This window comes from Puma concolor, chromosome E3 (assembly GCF_028749965.1).
Source record: "Puma concolor isolate L17-30 chromosome E3, mPumCon1.1.hap2, whole genome shotgun sequence".
Taxonomy (NCBI): domain Eukaryota; kingdom Metazoa; phylum Chordata; class Mammalia; order Carnivora; family Felidae; genus Puma; species Puma concolor.
This window is the reverse complement of record NC_141682.1, coordinates 6,923,140-6,946,035: the sequence shown is the minus strand read 5'-3', so window position 1 is coordinate 6,946,035 and position 22,896 is coordinate 6,923,140. Positions and strand designations below refer to the sequence as shown.

At 41.7% G+C, this 22,896-nt stretch overlaps 1 protein-coding gene across 1 annotated transcript; it reads right to left on the bottom strand.

Moving 5' to 3' along the window:
- Positions 1-6,803: 6,803 nt before the first annotated feature.
- On the bottom strand, positions 6,804-18,460 carry LOC112859940 (uncharacterized). Its single transcript, XM_086692322.1, has 5 exons — positions 18,278-18,460; positions 16,744-16,914; positions 16,144-16,241; positions 12,944-13,070; positions 6,804-9,485 (listed from the first exon to the last, which is right to left on the bottom strand). The coding sequence occupies exons 2-5, from the start codon at positions 16,850-16,852 to the stop codon at positions 8,272-8,274; spliced, it is 1,548 nt and encodes a 515-aa protein (XP_086548448.1). The 5' UTR covers positions 16,853-16,914; positions 18,278-18,460; the 3' UTR covers positions 6,804-8,271.
- Between the last annotated feature and the right edge of the window lie 4,436 nt (positions 18,461-22,896).

Sequence of the window (22,896 nt, the reverse complement as noted above, 5' to 3'; positions counted from 1 at the left end):
TCATGCTGTTAAGAAACATCACAATGACCTTTGAGGTCGATACCCTCAGCAGTTCCTTGTTGTATTCTATGTTCTCCCAGGACTTGGAGGTGGGAATGATAATTAGGAATTTCTTATAGGCTCCCACTTTGTCCAGCTCAGTGATCAACAGAGAGCTCCCCTGGATTCCCAAATCATCATCTTGAGTCACAATGCCCACTCAGATCCATTTAAAGTAGGGTCATTCCCTGGGCCCAGGATTGGTCACTAGTGTCCTCTGCAGAAAAGGAGTCTCATTACTGAGACAGACTCCAGTGGGTACATAACTGACCCAGAAAGTGAACACATCTTTTTCATAAATCAGAAGCGAATCCTGACAGAAGCGTATAGAAGGAATACTGAAACCTATCCTTACATTTAAAGTTTTGATATGTATGATGATGTTTCTATACCAAATCGTAACATACATGTAAATTGTTCTCTCCAGTTTATTTACTTTCTAAATAAAGGTGGGGCAATTCTCAGCCCTTGGAAATAATTTCTCCCTAAACTCCTGGGCAGAGGAGGCAATGTAATCTAGGTTCAACTAGAGCAGACCTCTTAGAGTTTAATTTCCAACATTAAAGGCAAACGTATCCTTGATATTAAGGAACAGCCGGTTCTTTTGTTTGGCTACTTTCTGTATTTAATTTAAATACACATTTAAAGTAAATAAATCTAGGGGCGACTGGGTAGCTCAGTCAGTTGAGTGTCCAACTCTTGATTTCAGCTCAGGTCATGGTCCCAGAGTCAAGGGATCGAACCCCACCTCAGGCTCTGTGCTGCGCATGGAGCCTGCTTGAGATTCTCTTTGTCTCTCTCTCTCTTTCTCTCTCCCATTATCTCTCTCTCCCTCTCCTGCTGCCCCTCTCCCCTGCTAGCATTCTCTAAAATAAAGTAAAAACAAAAACAAATCTAAAAAGAAAATAATAAAGTAAATAAATCTTATTTTGTATTCTTGATAGTCCAGGGATGGACTAACCAATTTACAGAGAAATTACAGCTTAAGAAAAAACCAGAGCATTTATGAAATGACTAAAATAGCTTCAGAGCAGCTAACACAGCTTTGCATTAAAAGTCATCTCTTGGGGCGCCTGGGTGGCGCAGTCGGTTAAGCGTCCGACTTCAGCCAGGTCACGATCTCGCGGTCCGGGAGTTCGAGCCCCGCGTCAGGCTCTGGGCTGATGGCTCAGAGCCTGGAGCCTGTTTCCGATTCTGTGTCTCCCTCTCTCTCTGCCCCTCCCCCATTCATGCTCTGTCTCTCTCTGTCCCAAAAATAAATAAACGTTGAAAAAAAAAATTAAAAAAAAAAAAAGTCATCTCTTGATTCAAACTACATGATTGGAATCAATAGATTTCCCCATTGTTTCTATTGCACTATAGCAATGCCTTTTCCCCTTGACAATCAGACAGGTAGCTAATGTGGTTCCACATCCCTCAGATTGTATCCCTTCCTCCCATATCCTGCCTAAGAGGAAAGCGGTGGTCATAATCAGGAGTGCAGAGGGAGGGCATTTCCAGGGCTGTTGTAGTTTCTCACAAGATCTAAAACAGTGAGGGTAGGTGCACATGATGTTGAAGCTGAAACAATTATTATGATTATGATTTTATAAATTTGGAACAGCTACATCCCCAGAAATTCTGGGCAACTGGTGTTCTACCGTATGATATTTCACCATTGTCATCCCTGTGCTTAGGAAAAAGAAAAGAACTCATTAGATAACCAAGGCCCCCAAATAAAGTCCCTATTTTTTTTAATGTTTATTTTTGAGAGAGACAGACAGAGCATGAGCAGGGGAGGGGTAGAGAGAGAGGGAAACTCAGAATCTGAAGCAGGTTCCAGGCTCCCAGCTGTCAGCACAAAGCCCAATGCAGGGCTCAAACTCATGAACTGTGAGATCATGACCTGAGCTGAAGTCGGACGCTGAACCGACTGAACCACCCCAGTGCCTCTAAAGTCCCTATTTCTTATCCTAATGTCCAGGATCCTCTCAGTATGAATCATGCCTTTTCTGTCAAAATCCAGTCAAACCAGTTATCTTATTATTTCCCAAATATTCTATTTACTGTGAAAATACACCTTAGGTGGAGGATAGGTTCTGAATTTAGATGGTGAGATGAATCAAATGACTTCACAATTATTCCTGTAAAATCCTTTACCTTATCCAAAATATGTGATTTTGTATGAACACTTGTACACAGCAAATATGTATATATGTAAAATATATGCAGTAATGTACAGTATATCATTCTCGAGGGGGACTATACTCAAATCATTTAAGTTATTTACTACTCAGCTCTTTTCAGCAAATACGTGAAGATTTTAGGCTCTTGCTAGCTTGAACATCTTCCTGTTCATCAATATCTTGTTCTCTTGTAGAACAGTTTAATTATTTCCTTGAACTTCGTTTTGGTGTTTTCCCATGGCTCTCAGTTAATTCCCATGAGTCTCAAAACTTTTTCATTTCTTCCTTGAAACTGTGAACAAAGTTATCACCAGCCACTTTTCTGGTTATCTGAATGATGCATTTTATTTCTTTGGCAATGGTTGAGAATCCCTTAAAATCATTCATGTATTTTTATTTTATTTTATTTTTTTCTTGAGGCAGAGCACAAGTGGGGGAAGAGGAGCAGAGAGAGAGAGAGAGAGAATCTCAAGCAGGCTCCATACTCAGTGTGGAGCTCAACGCACAGCTCCATCCCACAACCCTGGGATCATGACCGAAGCCGAAATCAAGAGTCGGACACTTAACCGACTGAGCCACCTAGGTGCCCTGCCCCTCATGTATTTTTATTAAAAGTTTATATAATGACCAAAACTAATAGGTAATATCTTGCATTTATTGAGGATTTCCCTGTGTTCCAGGGACTATCTCATGCGCTTTACATGAATTAATTTACAGCATCCACATAACAACTCTGTGAAGTAGGTGCTATTGTTTTCCTCATTGTACTGATGAGGAAACAGGGTCACGGGAAAATGTTTGCTGAATGAGGAGGAATGCCTGTGTGCTCCTTTACATTTTGAGAGGGACTGCACTGTGACTTTGGGTTGAAACTGCAAAGAGGTTGTTCAGATTGGTGGGTAAAGGGTGACAAAATGAAAATGAGCTTTTTAATCACTCACCTGAGTTAATCTGTATAGTTCCAGCAATCTTGCCATGGGTATGGACAGCGCCGACTGAGGTCCCCAGTTGGAGCAGGGATAGGAGCGTGAGCTCAGCAACTGTAGTTGGATATTGGGTTTTTGGACCCTGTCAGGAGGCATGTGGTTCCCTGAAGGGCCCCTGAGATGAAGCTTCCAGACCTCCAGATGGAAAATCCTAGAGTGAGATTGGGTAACCGATGGATGTCTCTGTTGATTTCCTCAGTCACAAAGAAGAAAACCCAAATTGCCCAGTAACACCAAGCTGTGATTCTTAGTAAACAACAACAACAAAAATACAAATGAAGTTTTAGAATTTCCTAAAACCTACCCATATCTTTACAGTCTTTTAATGAGGTTTTTTTTTTAATGTTTTTGTTTATTTTTGAGACAGAAAGCATGAGTTGGGGAGGGGCAGAGAGAGAGGGGGAGACAGGAATCAAAGAGGGCTTTGCGCTGACAGCAGAGAGCCCAACTCGGGGCTCGAACACACCAGCTGTGAGATCATGACCTGAGATGAAGTCAGACACCCATTCTACTGAGCCACCCAAGTGCCCCATGAGTCTTTAAAGAAATATGTCCACAAACAGTCTTTGCTTTCTTTGGGCGTGATGAAAATCACTGAATCTCCATTCCAGCTCTCCAGCTCCAGATGATCCCGTCTAATGTGTTCAGGGCAGGGATCAGGGTGAGGCAAATGAAGCAATCACCTTGGATGCAAAATTTAAGAGGGCACCAAAAAACTCAGTAATCAAGAGAAATAATGTTTTAATGCAATATTTTCTAAATCAAAATTAATGCAAAAAAGTCCATGAAAAACAAAATATCAGACTTTTAGATAAGACAAATTGTTGTTTGCTTGTTTTATAATCCAGGATTATTGTGAATTTGGAAGTTATTTCTAATCAGCTCATGGTTCCTGGACCATGAAGCCATCACATCCCACTCTGTACAGGTTGTCATTTTTTTGTCATTTTTATCTATCTATCTATCTATCTATCTATCTATCTATCTATCTATCTATATTTTTATTTTTTAAGTAAACTTGATGCCCAGCAAGGGGCACAAACTCACAACCCCAAGATCAAGAATCACATGCTCTACTGACTGAGCCAGCCAGGTGCCTCTATAGTCATTTTTTCTTAATTATGGAGCTTTTATTAACTTTTCCAATCTGATTCAAATCACGGGAAGATATTTTGATAAGTGTATATAGGGGCATATATGTTTCTTTTTGCTTCAGGATCCAATATGGCTTAGAATAGTACTAGATGGATACTAAAATTTTTTGAGTGACTCAAAAATCAAAACAAAATACAGTAGAGGGTGGCACTCTACCCCTGCTCCATTCACTTCACTCCCTCCAATGCCTACATATAATTTTCTTGTGTACTCTCTCAGTTTTCTGTTGTTTGTAAAAGTAGCCATACGAAAGTACCAACCTTTGCCTTTGTTGATTTTCTTTATTGTGTATCTGCTTTGTATTTTAAAATTTCTCTTTATCATATATTTTCTTTTACTTTGTGTTTAAATTTGCTTCCACTTTTAGTCTTTCAATGGAAACTGAGATGATGGACTTTCAACCTTTTTTTTTTTTTTTTTAAGTTTATTATTTGAGAGAGGGAGAGCACAAGAGGGCAAGGGTTAGAGAGAAGGGGAGACAGAATCCCAAGCAGGCTCTGTGCAATCAATGCAGAATGCGATGCGGAGCTGGAACTCACAAACAGTGAGATTATGACCTGAGCTGAGATCAAGAGTCAGAGGCTCAACTGACTGAGCCACCCAGATGCCCCTCAACCTTTTTTTTTTTTTTTTTTTTTTTGGGTAACATTTATTTTTGAAAGACAGAGAGAGACAGAGCACAGGTTGGGGAGGGGAAGAGAGAGAAGGAGACACAGAATCCAAAGCAGGCTCCAGGCTCTGAGCTGTCAGCACAGAGCCCAATGCAGGGCTCGAACCCACAAACCGTGAGATCATGACCTGAGCCCAAGTTGGATGCTTAACCCACTGAGCCACCCAGGCACCCCTCCTATTTTTTTTGTTGTTGTTGCTGATTTTTTTAAATTTATTTTTGAGACAGAGACAGAGCATGAGCAGGGGAGGGGCAGAGAGAGAGGGAGACACAGAATCCGAAGCAGGCTCCAGGCTCCGAGCTGTCAGCACAGAACCCAACGCGGGGCTCGAACTCACAGACCGTGAGATCATGACCTGAGGTGAAGTCGAATACTTAACTGACTGAGCCACCCAGGCGCCCCACCCCTCCTCTTATTTTTATTGATCTCTACTTTCATCAAATGTAGTAGAGAATATCCTAAGTCCTTTAAATTTACTGAGCCTTGCTCTAAGCCCCAGTGTACAATCTAACTTGAACATTTCATGTGCACTTGAAGGGAATGTGCACTCTGAAGTTGCTGCGTGTTCCTTGTGTGTTCTATAAAGTATATATGCCACTCAATTCAAGATGGTAGACAATATAGACATATTGTTCAGCTCTTCTAAATATTTAATATTTGTTGTCTAGATATTCTATCAACTGCTGAGAATGGAGTGTTATAATTTCCAATTATAAAATTGTGGATTGTTCTTTTTTAAAATTTAGTTCTGTCAGTTTTTACCTTGTGATTTTGGAAGCCCTGATATTAGGCACATAATATATTAGTAAACTTAAAATGATCTTATTTATAATATTAACACATCACATCTGTAACATAGTTACACATTATAAGATTTACCAACCTTGATGAATTGACCATTTTATCATTATAAAATGTCCTCTGTTTATGATGATACCTTCTTGAATTCTATTATATCTGATATTAACATATCCAGCTTTCTTATGATTAGTGTTTTCATTGTGTATCTTTATCTCTTGAATGTTCACCTGTGTTTCTGTATTTAAAGTGTTCCTCTTTTATTTATTATTATTTTTTTATTTTTTTTTTTAACGTTTATTATTTTTGGGACAGAGAGAGACAGAGCATGAACGGGGGAGGGGCAGAGAGAGAGGGAGACACAGAATCGGAAACAGGCTCCAGGCTCCGAGCCATCAGCCCAGAGCCTGACGCGGGGCTCGAACTCACGGAGCGCGAGATCGTGACCTGGCTGAAGTCGGACGCTTAACCGACTGCGCCACCCAGGCGCCCCAAAAGTGTTCCTCTTTTAGATATAGTTGGGTCATTCTTTATTCAGTCTGACAACCTGTCAGTTTTATTTGGAGTGTTTCTTTTAGGTTTAATGCAATTGCTGATATGGTTGAACTTAGGTCTCCCAGTTTGCTGCCTGTTTACAATTTGTTCTATCTGTGTCTCTCTTCCTCCTTTCCTGCCTTCTTCTGGGTTAAACATTTTAAGTTTTATTTATTTAGGTAATCTCTACACCCAGTGTAGGACTCAAACTCACAACCCCAAGAGTCGCATGCTCCTTGACTAAGCCAGCAGGCACCCCTAGGGTTAAACATTTTTTAATATGTGATTTAATTCCTCTACTTGCACTATTATTTAATGGGTATTCTTTAGGGATTACAATATCATCTGTAATTTCTCGTAATCTCTTTAGCATTACTACTGTTTGTCATACTAAATGTAGAAACACTTTTTATTTACCTTTCCTTCCACCTACATCCCTTGAAGTTCAGTATTAATTCGTGCACACAACTAAATTTTATTATAATTTCAGGAAATTCTAAGATACAAACTATACAGTTGGAGTCAAAAGTTTAACCCTTTGAAGTTCCCTTCCAGTCACCCTGTCTCCACTCCTGATTTTGGTCTTTAGGGTCTCCTCTTGTTTCTTATGGTTAATATTTGCCACCATCAGGCCATGGGTAGCAAGCACAATATAGGATCCTTGTGGGCAGAAGAGGTTGAGAAAGCTGTAAGCGGGCTTAAAAGAGCACATTTAGCAAGGGTAAGGGGCCAGAGCAGAAGTTAGGATCAGGCAGCTCAATTTACACAAAGTCAGAGAAAACAAAAAAGGACCAAACAAAAGGATCCAACGTCAGGTAAAAGAAAGGATGACATTATATAATTGGCAAGAGAAAAAAAGGCAGAAACAAGGACACAGAGAGCTCCCGAGAATGAACGTGGGTTGTTATTATCCTTCCTTATTGACTTGATCCTTGTGCACTAAGAGCCTAAATCAGTGGTTCTTAATCTTGGTGGAACTACCTGAGGAGTTTTTAAATTCCTGATGCCCAGGCTACACCCCAGGCCAAATTTAATCAGAATCTCTAGGACTGGGACCCAGGTATTTTTCAGATGATTTCAGTGTACACCCAGGATTAATAAGCAATGGTTTAAATGTTTGCAAATGTTCAAGTGAACAAGTGGAGTGCAGGGACAGAGAAAAGGAAGATTTCCTAGGCTTAGATATTTTTCTTCCTCTTTATTTTCCTAGAGAAACATCCTGGTGATTTTCCTCTTTGGGATCCTGATCTTCCACACTTGGCTTCAGGTTGAAACTACTATTTAGAGAGCCATCAGCCTCAAGTACTGTTAAGTCAGCTGCTTGGGGTAGTTTTTCTACTGACATTAGATGCTTAGCTCCTGACTCTCTTTTCTCTGACTTAACCAGACTTTCTCCTTCTGTGCTCCCCTAGGAATTCTCCACTCTTCAGCTTCTTGGGTTCTGTTACTATACCTCTTGTCCTCTTCCCATACCTAATACCATTTCAAGGAAGAGAGCTATTTTTTGCATGATGCAGCCTCATACATTTTTGTAGTAGCCGGTAATACTTAGAACACAGGTCTACATGATCAGTAGAGAATACATAATTCTTTTTCTTTTTTCAATGTTTACTTTTAAGAGAGAAAGACTGCCAGCAGGAAAGGGGCAGAGAGAGAGGGAGACACAGAATCTGAAGCAAGCTCTAGGCTCTGAGCTGATGTAGGGCTTAATCTCATGGAGTGCAAGATCATGACCTGAGCTGAAGTCGGATGCTTAACCGACTGAGCCACCCAGGTGCCCCTCTTTTTTCTTTTTTTAAGTAAACTCTGCCCAACATGGGACTCGAACTCATGATCCCAATATCAAAAATTGCATTGAGCCAGCCTTATTGAGCCAGCTGGGTGCCCCAAGAATACATAACTATTTCATGAATTTACTGCATTCTATTCATCATGAATTTCTTTATGTTGATAAAAGGCTGAACGCACACTGAAGGTTTTCTCACATTTCTTACATCTGTAGTGTTTTTCTCCTGTGTGGGTTTTCTGATGTTGAATAAGAGATGAACTCTGACTGAAGGCTTTGTCACAACCACTGCATTTATATGGTTTCTCTCCAGTATGAGTTCTCAGATGCTTTGTAAGAGATGAGCTCTGGCTGAAGGCTTTCTCACATTCTTTACATTTGTAAGGTTTCTCCCCAGTATGAATTCTTTGGTGTCTTATGAGAGCTGAGCGATCACTGAAGGCTTTCCCACATTCGTTACATTTGTAAGGTTTCTCCCCAGTATGGGTTCCTTGATGTTGAATAAGAGCTGAACAGTAGCTGAAAGCTTTCCCACATTCACTGCATTCATATGGCTTTTCCCCTGTATGAGTTCTCTGATGTTGAGTGAGGCCCGACCTGTCACTAAAGGCTTTCCCACATTCTTTACATCCATAAGGTTTTTCTCCAGTATGAACTCTTTGATGTTTAATTAGGGATGAGGTATCATTGAAAGCTTTCCCACATTCCTTGCATTTATAGGGTTTCTCTCCAGTATGGATTCTGTGGTGTTGAATAAGGTATGTGCTTTGGTTGAAGGCTTTCCCACATTCATTGCACTCATAGGGCTTTTCTCCAGTGTGAATGATATGATGCTGAATGAGGGCTGACCGATGACTGAAGGCTTTCCCACATTTGTTACACTCGTAAGGTTTTTCTCCCGTGTGAATTCTCTGATGCTGAATAAGTGATGAGCTCCGACTGAAGGCCTTTCCACACTCAGCACATGCATAAGGCTTCTCTCCAGTATGAATTCTCTGATGTAGGATAAAGGCTGAGTAGTAACTGAAGAACTTCCCACATTCATTGCACTTCCAAGGCTTTTTCACTGAGTAAATATTTTGATGTTTGATTGGGTTTGAACTTTCCCCAATTTCATTACAATCCTCCACAGTGGTTTTGTTGTGTTTAATTATGGCTTGCCTTAAATCTTTCTTCCGGTTTCCTTGCTGCCTTTCTAATGTGCCTTCACATTGCCAGGCTTCTATCAATCTGGAGTCCCAGGCCTCAACCTTTTTAAGTCTTTCTATTATCAGCTCTCTTTCGGAGGACACTTCTTCATAAAGTTCTTGCTTTGAAAAAGATTCTTTAGTTTCAGGTATAGATTCGGAATCTGAAATAAATAAAAAGTACACGTATTTTTGTTTTCTCTGTGATGAGAGAAAGAAAACTGCTGAGTTAGCAAGAGGAAAATAAAACAAAAATGATGCTTTTTAAAAAGTGTTTATTTATTTTTAGAGAAAGAGAGATCCAGAGAGAGGGGCAGAGAGGGAGAGACAGCTCCTTGCTGTCAGCGCAGAGCCCAGCGTGAGGCTTGATCCCACAACCAGGAGATCATGACCTGAGCTGAAACCAAGTCAGATGCTCAACCAACTGAGCCACCTAGGCAACCCCAAAAATGATGCTTATTAAACATGTTTATTAGAATGTTTTCAGAAAGCACTTCCTGGCAGTGGCAGAGGAAGTGTCAGAAAAAAACAGAGATGGGAGAATGAGTAATGTAAGGCACAATAAAAGGACAATGAGGATGCTGTACTTAAGAAAGTGGAAAACTGAGCAGACTAACCAGAAAGGAGGATATAAGCAGGTGGGATGAGAATAAATGTTAATATAAAACATCTAGAGAAGGGTGGAAAGATGAAAACACAGGTTGAGATTAGACAGTTTTGAAAAAGTACAAGACAAAAAAAATCATTTATAATAATCACCCAGAAACAACACTTTTGACTTTTTCAATAGTTCCCTCCAGTCCCCCAGAAATAAGTCAGAGAAAGACAAATATCATATGATTTCACTCATATGTGGAATTTAAGAAACACAACAGATGAACATAGGGGAAAAGAAGCAAAAATAAATAAAAACAGGGAAGCAAACCATAAGAGACGCTTAAATACAGAGAATAAACTGAGGGTTGCTGGAGGGGAGGTGAGTGAGGAGATGGGCTAAATGGGTGATAGGCATTAAGGAGGGCACTTTTTGGGATGAGCACTGGGTATCATATGTAAGTGATGAGTCACTAAATTCTATTCCTGAAATCATTATTACACTATATGTTAACTAACTCGGATTAAAAAAGAAAGAAAGAAATGCTCTTATAGGCAGAAGGTGATTGATACAAGTCAAAAACTTGTATCAATGGGCCAAACTGACCCACCACAGACCAAATCTGGCCACTCTCACTTGTTTACATATTGTTTATGGCTGCCTTCATGCTACAATGGCAAAGTTAACTAATTGCCAAAGAGTATATGGCCCACAAAGCAGAGAATGTTTACCATCTGGTCCTTTATAGAGAAAGTTTGCCAACCCCTGATCAATATAAAAAATGAATAGTGCTGGCAATGGCATAAATGAAAATAGATATAAAATTAATTTTTTTCTTACTAAAAAAATTTTTTTATGTTTATTTGAGAGAGACAGAGCATGAGCAGGGGAGGGGCAGAGAGAGAGAGAAACATAGAATCTGAAGCAGGCTATAGGCTCTTAGCTTTTAGCCCAGAGCCTGACACTGGGCTCAAACCCATGAACTTTGAGATCATGACCTCAGCTGAAGTCAGAAGCTTAACCAACTGAGCCACCGAGGGTCCACCCCCCCTTTTTTTCTTATTTTTAATTACTCTAAGAGATAATTGACGGTCAAACAAAAATAGTAGCAATATATTGTGACTTTATAGCGTATGTAAAGGTAAGATACATGAGAACAATTATACAAAAGATGGGAGAGAGGAATTAGAAGTCTCCAGAAGTAAGGTTCTTATACCAGACATGATGTGGTATAATATTCTTTTTCTTTCTAATAAATGTTTACTTATTTTTGGCAGGGGAGGTGCAGAAAGAGAGGGAGACAGAGGGTCTGAAGCAGGCTCTGTGCTGACAGTAGAGAGTCCAATGTGGGGCTCAAACTCAGGAACTGTGAGATCACGACCTGAATTGAAGTGGGACGCTTAACCGACTGAGCCCCCCAGGTGCCCCTGGTATATTACTCTTTAAAAATATACTGTGATTGGGTGCCTCGGTGGCTCAGTCAGTTGGGCTGCCGACTACAGCTCAGGTCATGATCTTGTGGTCTATGAGTTCGAGCCCTGTATCGGGCTCTATGCTGACAGCTCAGAGCCTGGAGGCTGCTTCCGATTCTGTCTGCCCCTTCCCTGCTTGCTCTCTGTCTCTCTCTCTCTCTCTCAAAAATAATAAACATTTTAAAAATTTAAAAAAATAAGAAAAATTAAAAAATAATAAAAATATACTGTGACTGGGGTACCTGCATGTCTCAGTTGGGAAAGCGTCCAACTCTTGGTTTTGGCTCAGGTCATGATCTCATGGTTTGTGAATTCGAGCCCTGCATTGGGCTCTGCGCTGACAGCACAGAGCCTGCCTGGGATTCTCTCTCTTTCTCTCTCTCTGCCCCTCCTCTGCTCTCTCTCTCTCTCAAAATAAATAAATTTTAAAAATAGATAACTGTGATTAATTAAAGAAGCATTTGGGAACTCTAGGACAACCATTAAAAGAACTTTAAATAAGGTTTAATGGTAAGCTAATTGTGGATATAAAATAGAGTAAAAAAAATATGCAACCAAAAAAGTGAAAAAGAAAGAAAAATGAATAAGGAATAGATGGAACAAATAGAAGACAAGTAGCTATATGTAAGATTTAAATCCAACTATTTGGGGTGCCTGGGTGGTTCAGTTGGTTAAGCGTCTGACTTCGGCTCAGGTCATAATCTTGCAGTTCGTGGTGCAGCCACTCTGGAAAAGTTTGGAGGTTCCTCAAAAAATTAAAAATAGAACACCCTATAATCCAGCAATTACACTATTAGGTATTTATCCAAAGGATACAAAAATGCTGATTTGAAGGAGCACATGCACCCCAATGTTTATAGCGACACTATTGACAATAGCAAAATTATGGGAAGAGCCCAAATGTCCATCAAATGACGAATGGATAAAGAAGATGTGGTATATATATACAATGGAATATTACTTGGCAATCAAAAAGAATGAAATCTTGCCATTTGCAACAACACGGATGGAAATAGAGTGTATTATGCTAGGTAGAATAAGTCAGAGAAAGACAAATATATGATTTCACTCATATGTGGAATTCAAGAAACAAAACAGATGAACACAGGGAAAAGGAAGTGAAAATTAAGATAAAAAACAGAAAGGGAGACAAAACATAAGAGACACTAAATTCTATTCCTTAAAAAAAAAAAAAAAAGATAAAATGAATGATTGCAAAAAAAAATTGACCACATATGTGCAGGTCTATTTCTGGACTATCTATTCTGTTCTATCGATTTACATCTATACCAGTACCACACTGTTTTGGTCACTATAATTTTATAAATCTTAAAACCAATGTAATAAAGCTATCCTTTTTCAATACCAGAAATAGTAAACTTTTACTTGCCAAAAGAGAAAAAAAGCCCAATTCTGAGCCCAGAGTGATCAGGGATCTCCTAGGAGATCAGGGCTTTCTGGATTTTAAGCAAAACTATGGCATTTTAGATGCCATGAGTTATAGAGAAAGTTTATGTCCCAGTAAGCAGTTTGCATTACAAAATAATTTCCTTACCCCAAAATACCAGGCTCCCACAATTCTCCACTTTCATATCAATGCCCATGTACCTTTGGGCAGAATTCAGCTCTTCTTCCTCCACATGACCGAAGTCCATTTCCTCATCCTTGACTGTCACCAATTCCTGGAAGAACAAGCATATTCTTTAATTTATGTTTATTTATTTTTGATAGAGACAGAGCACAAGTGGGGAGGGCAGAGAGAGAAGGAGACAGAATCGGAAGCAGGCTCCAGGCTCTGAGCTGTCAGCACAGAGCCCAATGCAGGGCTTGAACCCATGGACCGTGAGATCATGACCTGAGCCGAAGTCAGACACTCAACTGACTGAGCCACCCAGGCGCCCCAAGAACAAGCATATTCTTATAGAACTTGGGGAGGAGAACAATCTATAAGAGACAGTATTTTTTAATATGACGGTTAAACCTTTATTTTAATGGAACAGTCTAAGATTTCTATGTATTAGTCTGTATTAGGGAAAATAGTAACAGCTAATACTTATATTTTCTATGTGCTGAGCCCTTTGAACTACCTCTTGTAATGATAACTTCATGAGATAAGTACTATTATTAACAGCATTTACAGATGTGAGGATCAGATATGACATCTGGACCCAGACATCTGTCTGGCTCCAAAGCTATACTCTTTTGGTTCTTTTTTTTTTTTTTTTAATAGAACAACGTATTTTATTTCATTTCATTTCATTTTATTTTATTTTACTTTACTTTAGAGAGAAGAGCATGAGTAGGAGAGAGGGGCAGAGGGAAAGAATCTTAGGCAGGATCCATGCTCAGAGCAGAGCCTGATGTGGGGCTCAATCCCCCGACCCTGGGATCCTGACCTGAGCTGAAATCAAGAGTCAGACGCTCAATCAACTGAGCCACCCAGGCACCCCATATACTCTTTCTTTAAATTCAAGTATAGTTGACATAAAGTATATTAGTTTCAGGTGTACAACATAGTGATTTGATAGCAAAGCTACCCTCTTTCCTATATTTTTCTGTCTCTCACATATTTTACTAAATAAATCTAATATAAATTAACCACTGGGGGGGCGTCTGGGTGGCTCAGTCAGTTGAGCGTCGGACTTTAGCTCAGGTCATGATCTCGCGGTCCATGGGTTTGAGTCCCCGCGTTGGGCTTTTTGCTGACAGCTCAGAGCCTGGAGCCTGCTTCGGATTCTGTGTCTCCCTCTCTCTCTGCCCCTCCCCTGCTCATGTTCTGTCTCTCTCTCTGTCAAAAAAACAAAAACAAAAAAAAATTTAACCACTGAATGACAACCAAATGTCAATTACTAATTGCACTTAGTTGTTGTAGATGGGGTAAGTCTCAGATATGTAATTTATACTGATTCCTGAAATATTCTGAGATTTTATAGAGCTTCTGCTTGATATCCTGAATGTATACAGATAGTCATGCTGTTCTTCCTTCTCTGTACTTAGGGTCATGACTTTTAGATTTATCTAGTTATCTTTTAGTAATTGCAGTTGTTCTGAATGAGTGGATTTACTGATTTTATGTTTTTTAAGTTTATTTACTGATTTTGAGAGAAAGACCATATGCACATGAATGGGGAAGGGGCAGAGAGAGGGGGAGAGAGAGAATCCTAAGTAAGCTTCACGCTGTCAGCACAGAGCCCAGCAAAGGGCTCAGTCTCAGGAACTGTGAGATCATGACCTGAGCCAAAATCAAGAGTCGGATACTTAACCAACTGGGCCACCCAGGCACCTGAAATTTACTTTTTATGTATGTATGTATGTATGTATGTATGTATGTATGTATGTATTTTGGATTTACTGATTTAAAAATAATTTTTTTATGTTTTTTATTTATTTTTGAGAGACAGACCATGAGTGGGGGAGGGGCAGAGAGACAGGGATACACAAGATCCCAATCAGGCTCCAGGCTCTGAGCTGTCAGCATGGAGCCCAACATAGGGCTCGAATTCACAAACCATGAGATCATGATCTGAGCTGAAGTTGGACGCTTAACCTACTGAGCCACCCAGAGGCCCCTAAAAAAAATTTTTTTTAACATTTATTTATTTTTGAGACAGAGTGTGAGCAGGGGAGGGGCAGAGAGACGGAGACACAGAATCCAAAGGAAGCTCCAAGCTCTGAGCTGTCAGCACAGAACCTGACGTGGGGTTCAAACCCACAAAGCATGAGATCGTGACCTGAGCCAAAATCGGCCACCCAACCAACTGAGCCACCCAGGCACCCCCACAAGATTTTATGTTTAAGTAATTTCTACACTCAACGTGGGTCTCAAACTTACATCCCTGAGATTAAGAATCGCATGCTCCACCGACTGAGCCAGCCAGGAGCCGCTGTGAGCCTCAGTTTTACTGTGAAATAAGCATCACTCCTAACTCACATGATTTCTTGTTTAAAATAAATGAAGCTATGTTTGAAAAGTGGCTCTAAATGTTAGAGTTCCCCAGAGCTCAGTTGTTAGACATCTTCTCTTCTCCATCCATTCTTACATGCCTATAAGCAACCTGTTATTTCTCCCATCTTAAAAAAATAAAAAATAAAAACCCTCTTTGGTCTTGCTACTGCTTCCGCTATCACCCCATTTCTGTCCTCTGCTTTAGCGTAAAACTCTCCAAAATGGCTGTCAGTCATCCCTGCTTCCAACTTCTCTCCTATTCTCTTCTGAACCCTTTCCGATCAGGCTTTCATTCCTACAACTCCATGACATTGTTCTTGGCAGTGACCAGTGATCTTCATATTTTTAAATCCAATGGTCAATTTTCAGGCCTCATCTTACTTGACTTAGCAGCAGTATTTAACAGCTGATCACTCCCTGCTCCTTTTAAACACTTTCTCCAATTGTTTACCAGGATGCCAAACTTTTGACTTCCTACCTCACTGGCCACACTGGCCACATCTTCTCAGTATCCTTTGCTGGTTCCTCTTCATCTCCCTGATCTCACAGTGTTGGAGAGCTCAGTCATAAAATCTCATCTCTTTTCTATTCCCTTGGTTTTGTGATTTAAAATACTGTTCACACAGACTACTACCAAAATCAGTGCTCAAGCCTGAGCTCTCCCCAGACCTTCAAGTCTTCAAGGAAAAATTACTTTGGTTCAGTTCTCTAGTTGGGATTGCCGTGGACCTCCAAAGCAAGATGAAAAAAGCAAATGACACACTGTGAACTCCAAGCTAAGATTTCATATGAGGAAATCAAAGACTTGCCTGGAACTCAACAGGAAGGAGCTCAACAGTGGGTTCCATTTCTTCCGTGTTCTGTTTTTGGGGCAGAGAAACATCCTCGGTAGTAATGGCTGGAAGGACTAGAGGGAGAAGAAAAAGCTATGAAGGAGGTAAGCTCTATTTCCCCACTTCCAAATTCATTAGGACAAAAGTTATCACAAGCCAGGTAAATTGTATACACAGGGCCCACTTGACTTCACTCCAAAAGGTGGGATGAGGGTACAATAAGATGATAAAGTGAAAGTCTGTTGCCCAAAAAGCTAAGCTTATAGACCCACAATACATCAACCTTTTATAATAGCCTAACAGGGGGTGGAAAATGGAATATTCTCTCTTCCATGGCTGCAGAGCGAATGTGGATGGGCACAGGAGTGCTGAAAGAGGAAAATGGGACTGGAGAATGTGTCACAAGGAGCCTGCTTAGTGATTTCCAAAATTGGTCGCTTACTGAGTTTCTCTACTTGGGGACATGTCTGCTTCCATTTCCTTTCATGCAGGGGCATCTAACCTTTTAATTCTCATCAAAGGTGTTTTTCCACTTGTCCCCACGTTCAACTTCATGTTTATTTCTGTAATTCTTACCTTCTTCCTCAGCTTCAATGGTCAGATAATCCATGATTAGATTCTCTTTTTTTTGTCCTGTTATTGCTATGATTTCTCCTTTATTCGCTGTTTCAGATGAGATAAACATGGACTTTCCAACAATACATAATCTGCTTCTTTGTGAAAATCATTCAACTCTACTCTGAAGTTCTGGAGAGAGATTTTGAAGTTAGGCTTGCCATCCTGTGGAGTTGGTTCCTGCTCCCTGGGGCATCTTCCTCTCTATCTCTATTCCTAGGAGGCTTATTCCTATGTGTTTAAGTCTTAGGGCCTCAGAAGTAATTCTTCTTTGCTTGTAACCTTTATTATTTAGGCTAAATTAGTCTCCACAGCTAGAAGAGCATTCTCTAGAGTACTGATATCAGTCACTATATGCCAAACCAGGGCAAATCCAGGAGAGAATCAGTGAGTGAACTGTGAGCCTCACACCTGGCTCCAGACTGGGCAGAAACACCCAGGAGACCCTAAAGCACACAACTGGCTATAAAACAGCCTGTGATTATAGCATCAGGTAACTATAAAAGCAGGACTCCCACAGTTCATTCATCCTTACTATTCATAGAGACAGGCAGTTGATAGATGGGGCCTGTATACAGCTGATTCCTAACCTTTTTAAAAGACCCCAAAAATGTACAGGCCAGGATTCCCTTGCATGGTCAGAGCGAGAACAAAAGACTTCAGTAATAACTGACAGTAATAACTGACAGACAGTAACTGGCAGACAACATGGGTTCCCTCATGTCAAGGAAGAAAAACTAAACTTTAAACCAGGCTGAATGACCAGGAAGAACAAAACGAGTCGGTACAGCCTAAGGGGACAAGCTGACACAAAATTCAACAGAATTTGCAAAAAAGACACCTGCAGCACATCCTGTTGAATGGCTGCCACATCTTGATACTCCCACCAGAAATAATTTATTAACTGTATCCTGCTTGCACTTGAAATGCGTGGTTTGGGACTTGAGCCTGACCAATCTTTGTAAAGGGCACGGAACTTGCGGTTTGTGCCTGTTTAACCGCAGGCTGAATCCTTCCCCTTGGAAGCGTACTCTTGGCTTGTAGCCAAAGGCTGCGTCCTTTGGGGAATGAGTAAGACACAGACCCCACTTTTTTTCTTTCTGTCCCAGGAGTTCAGGTTAAGGCTCTTAGTGCAGTGGCAAGATTTAATGCCCAAAGCGGCGGGAGCAGTCGCGCTCCCACAGTACTCCGCTCGGTCACGCCCCCTCCACGCTCCCGGACTCCACTTCCCAGAGGGCTTAGGGGCAACCGCGCTTCCCGGACGCCTCCTGGCTCAGAACTAAAGCCTCAGACCCGGCTTGCCTCCCAGCCGGAGAGAAGCGGGAGGGTTACGCACAGCACCGGGGAGCGGGCATAGGACGAGGGCAGGGCCGGCCCTTTATGTGCCGGCCGGAACCTGAGAGCCTGGCCCGGGCTGCTGCGGGAGGCACTGCAGCCGCGCGCACGGACCGGCGGGTCGCCGACGCACGCGCCTCATGGTCCAGCTTTCTCTTACCCCTGGACGCGCTGCCCACTCGGCTCCGGCCACAGGGCGGGTCCCCGCCGGGCTGCGCTCTGGGAAAGACGGAGGGGAGGACGGAGTCGCTTTCCGGACACACGGAGCTGTGGGGGAACAAAAGGCTCGAGCCTGAGGCTCCGTCTGGAGTCGCATCTGCGCACTTGGAGGCGACCGCGCCAGGTCGGGGGTCCCGGCGGAAGGACTCCACTTCCCAGAGGGCTCGGGGACATCGGTGCCTGCCCTCGGGGGGAGGGGGGGGGGGTGGGGGAGGGGGGGCTCTGGAGAGCGAGGGGAGAGAACTGCAGGCCTTCAGTGTCAACCTTAAAATGCAGATATTTCCCCATCTGATAGATCTCCTTTCTGAATACAGTGAGAATCTGTCGTTTAAAAGCTCCAAGTATTTTCAGCGTTGGATTATTAATTGGTGGTGGTGTGGGGATACACCTGTTACACAGTCTTTTTCCCTAGTATTTCTCGTTCTTACAATAAAGCCCCGAGTCTGCAAACTCACTGCTAGTGATTTCGTTGAAAGCATTCTGATAAGTAAAAACCACAGGCAGGGGTGAGAAGCCATTGTCCTGGTTGATATAAAATAAACATGAATAGGAAGGAATTCACAAGGAAAAGTTAGATGTGAGAAAAAGGCAAGTAGGGAGGTTGGGCTTTGAAGTGGGGATTGTGCCGACCTGGAGTTTATGAACATTGGTACTGGATGGAAGTCAAAGAGCAACCAGAGGAAAGATACTTCTTTTTCTCTGTTTATAAAGGCTCGAGGCTGTAGTTCCAGTTCTTCACCAGGAGAAACCAGTTGTATCACGTGTCCTTGCGGTCCAAATTACCAGCCACCTGAATAGTTCCTCCACATCTAATCGTGCCTTTCCCAATCCATGCTATTCATGACAGCCAAAATGAACGTTTAAAAATTAAATCTGGGGAGGGGCGCCTGGGTAGCTCAGTCGGTTAAGCATCTGACTTTGGCGCAGGTCATGATCTGGCGGTTTGTGAGTTCAAGCCCGGTGTCAGGCTGTGTGCTGACAGCTCGGAGCCTGGAGCCTGCTTGGGATTCTGTGTCTCCCTCTCTCTTTCTGCCCCTCCCCTGCTCGTGCTCTGTCTCTCTGTGTCTCAAAAAAAAAAAAAAAAAAAATTAAATCTGGGGGGCGCCTGGGTGGCTCAGTTGGTTAAAGGTCTGACTCGGTTTCAGCTCAGGTCATGATCTTGCAGTTCGTGGGTTCCAGTCCGCATCAGGCTCCGCGCTGATCATGTAGGGCCTGTTTGGGATTCTCAATCTCTCCTCTCTGCCTCTCCCCTGCTCTCTCTCTAAATTTAAGAAAAGAAGAGAAGAGAATTAAATCTGTTTATGTCGCTTTCCTCAGAACCCTTCAGTGACTTCCCTCTGCTCTGGAATAAGACAAACTCCTTAGCACAATTTATAAAACCCTACATAATCTGGCTGTGCCAATCCTGAATTACCTGCTACTATCTTCCTTTCATTCTCGAAACTCCTCTATTACATAGGCTTTTTAGTAACTCACACATCCCAAATTCTTTGCTGTCCTTTACACATTCCCTTTATTTAGAATCTCTCTCTACCATCCTTCAGATTTCAGTTCAAAAGTCATTTCAGGCAAGCTTTCCCTGAACTCCTTCCCCTTAATTCAAATTGATTTTCTCACAGAACCTTGTTCATTCTCTTTGTAGACTTGCCACAATTTGTAATTATACATTTATTTTTTTCTGCTACATTTTTAATGTATACCTTCCTTACTTGACGGTAAGCTCCATGAAGACAGAGACCATGCATATTTTGTGCATCACTGTCCCAGTGTCAAGCACAGATCCTTGTCAACAAAGTTGAGTGCTGAGAAGATGTCATTCCACGATTATGAATCCCAGCTTCAGCTAGGTCCTAGCATAATTTAGCAGTCCTTTGTTTATCCATAGCTATCTCCTTTTATAAGTGGTTGTCTCCCCTTCTGACTCCATTCTGAGCAGCCATTCCAAATACTGCTTTACTAAACTCTACTTCATGACCAACCCCTCTCTCTTAGTCAATGAGTTCACCACCATTTATTTCACAGAACAATGACAGGTTTTCAGGTAGGCATAAATCCAACTTTGGGTTAATTTTATGTTTCTACTTTAGGGGGTGACAAGATAGTTGGTAAAACATTTCTTGGTGTCTCGGTGAGGATGTGTCTGGAAGAGATTATAATGCATTTGAATTGGTAGGCAGAGTAAAGAAGATGTTCTCATAAATGCTAGTGGGCATCATCCAATCCATCAAGGGTCTGAATAGAATAAAAGGACAGAGGAAGGACATATTTGCTCTCTCTGCTGGACCTGAGACATCCATCTTCTGCCCTTGGACATTAGCACCCCTGGTTGTTGGGTCTTCTGACTTGGACTGGAATTTACACCATTAACTCCCCTGGTTCTAGGCGTGGACTAGAACCTATTACCAGCTTTCCTGGATCTCTAGCTTGCAGATGGGACTTCAGCCCCACAATTGCAGGAGCCAATCCCTAATCATAAATCACATTTTATCTATCTATATATTTCCTATGGGTCCTGTTTCACAGAAGAATTCTGACTAATAAAACTTCCCTGTACTCAATCCCAAAGTCATGGAGTATCTAAAATATTTGGGAATGGGGCGCCTGGGTGGCTCAGTCCATTGAGTGTCCGACTTCGGCTCAGGTCATGATCTCTCGGTCAGTGAGTTCGAGCCCTACGTCGGGCTCTGTGCTGACAGCTCAGAGCCTGGAGCCTTTTTTGGATTCTGCCTCCCTCTCTCTTTGTCCCTCCGCTGCTCACGCTCTGCTCTCTCTGTGTCTTAAAAGTGAATAAACGTTTAAAATTTTAAAAAATATACATTTGGGAAGTGGAAGGAGGCACCGATTACATCAAGGGTGTCTTTCCTTAGGTGTATCTTAACCACGCCTAGAGTTATTACATTATTGTTCAAAATCTTTGCTGCCCCTCCTTGCAAGAGGATCATACTTTCCTGCCCAGTTGAATTCAGGCTTGGATCTGTGACTTGCAATAACCTTCCCTTGAGAGAGAGAGCCATCCTTTTCTGTTTAAGAGTCAGATTCTAGTCTGCCATTTCTTTTCCCTCTGCCATGAGACTTAGAATATCTCATATAAGACTGTTCCATCAGTCTGGGTTCTGGAGTGCAGACATGGACACCTAGCATGAGTAGGAAAGACACCCTGCTTGTTGTCACTGAGAATTTTCAGGTTGTTTGATTCTATAGCATAACCTAGCTCATACCTTCACAGATGCCTTCTGAGCACTTTCTGGGCAATACTTTTCAAATGAATGTATGCTTGTTTATCTTGTTTTATTTTTTAAGTTTATTTATTTTGAGAGACAGAGCAGGGTAGGGGCAGAGACAGAGGGAGAGAGAGAATCCCAAGAAGGCTCTATGCTGTCAGCATGGAGCCCAAACTGGGGTTCAATACCACAAACTGTAAGGTCCTGACTTGAGACAAAGTCAAAAGACCAACCCATTCAACCGACTGAGCCACCCAGGCACACCTATCTTGTTTTGTTTTAAATAATGAAGGAAAATAATTTTCCCATCAACATGTTCCCCAACATAATCATAACAGGCAGCTTTAGGTCCTTTAAGCTTAAAATACAAAATACAAATAAAAGCTTAACTGCAAAATCTTAATAAAGATGATTAAATTAGCAGGACATCTTTCTGCAGTGTGATGTGCAGACACTCATGATACTACCACTGTTCATAAAGCCTTACAAAGACAGTGAATACACTCTGACTGAAGGCACCTCTCAGCTTGAATCTAAAAACCACAGACAAGGAACACACAATATCCACAGAAATGATCCAGGAGTGGTTGTCACAGTTTTTTCATAAAAAGTAGATTTTACTGTTTCCCCTGAGTCTAATACATGCAGGTTTCTTTTACATTTTCATATCTCTGATATCCAGAAGTGCCTTACAATTGTTGGTCAGGTGTCACTGGTGAGTAGTCACCACATCATGGATATCAACAGCATGGAAGAAAATCCCAGAGACAACAGTGGAGCATACTTAAGAGTACTTAAGAGATGCCATATTACCAATACGCTTGGTAAGAGTAGCCAAAAAAATACCATGGGAAAACATGGGCACAGACAACATTGAGTGGGAAAATGATTCAGAAAAACAGAATTCTGAAGGTGAAGAGTCTAGCAATGCCTTCATCATTTTACTCTCCTTTTTTATGTGAGTATAAGAAAAGAATATATCATTAAAGGGGCGCCTGGGTGACTCAGTCGGTTAAGTGTCCCACTCTTGATTTTGGCTCACGATTGACAAGACGGAGCCCCTTGTTGGGCTCTGCACTGACCGCACAGAGCCTGCTTGTACCTACTGTACCCTGGGGACTGAGTTTGAGCTTAGTGTCTTCTCCCACATGACGTTTGAGTTGGTGATTTTTGTCAACAGTTCTCCCATTTACTCTTTTTGTTTGTTGTGTTCAAATTTTCCCCAGCTGACTGTTTTCTTCCCCCAACTGGGTCCCAACCAAGGCCATGATTTCTGTGACATTATTTACCATATCTCTTCTGCCTTCTTAGTAGGGTGCTATTAGTCTTTCAGAGACAA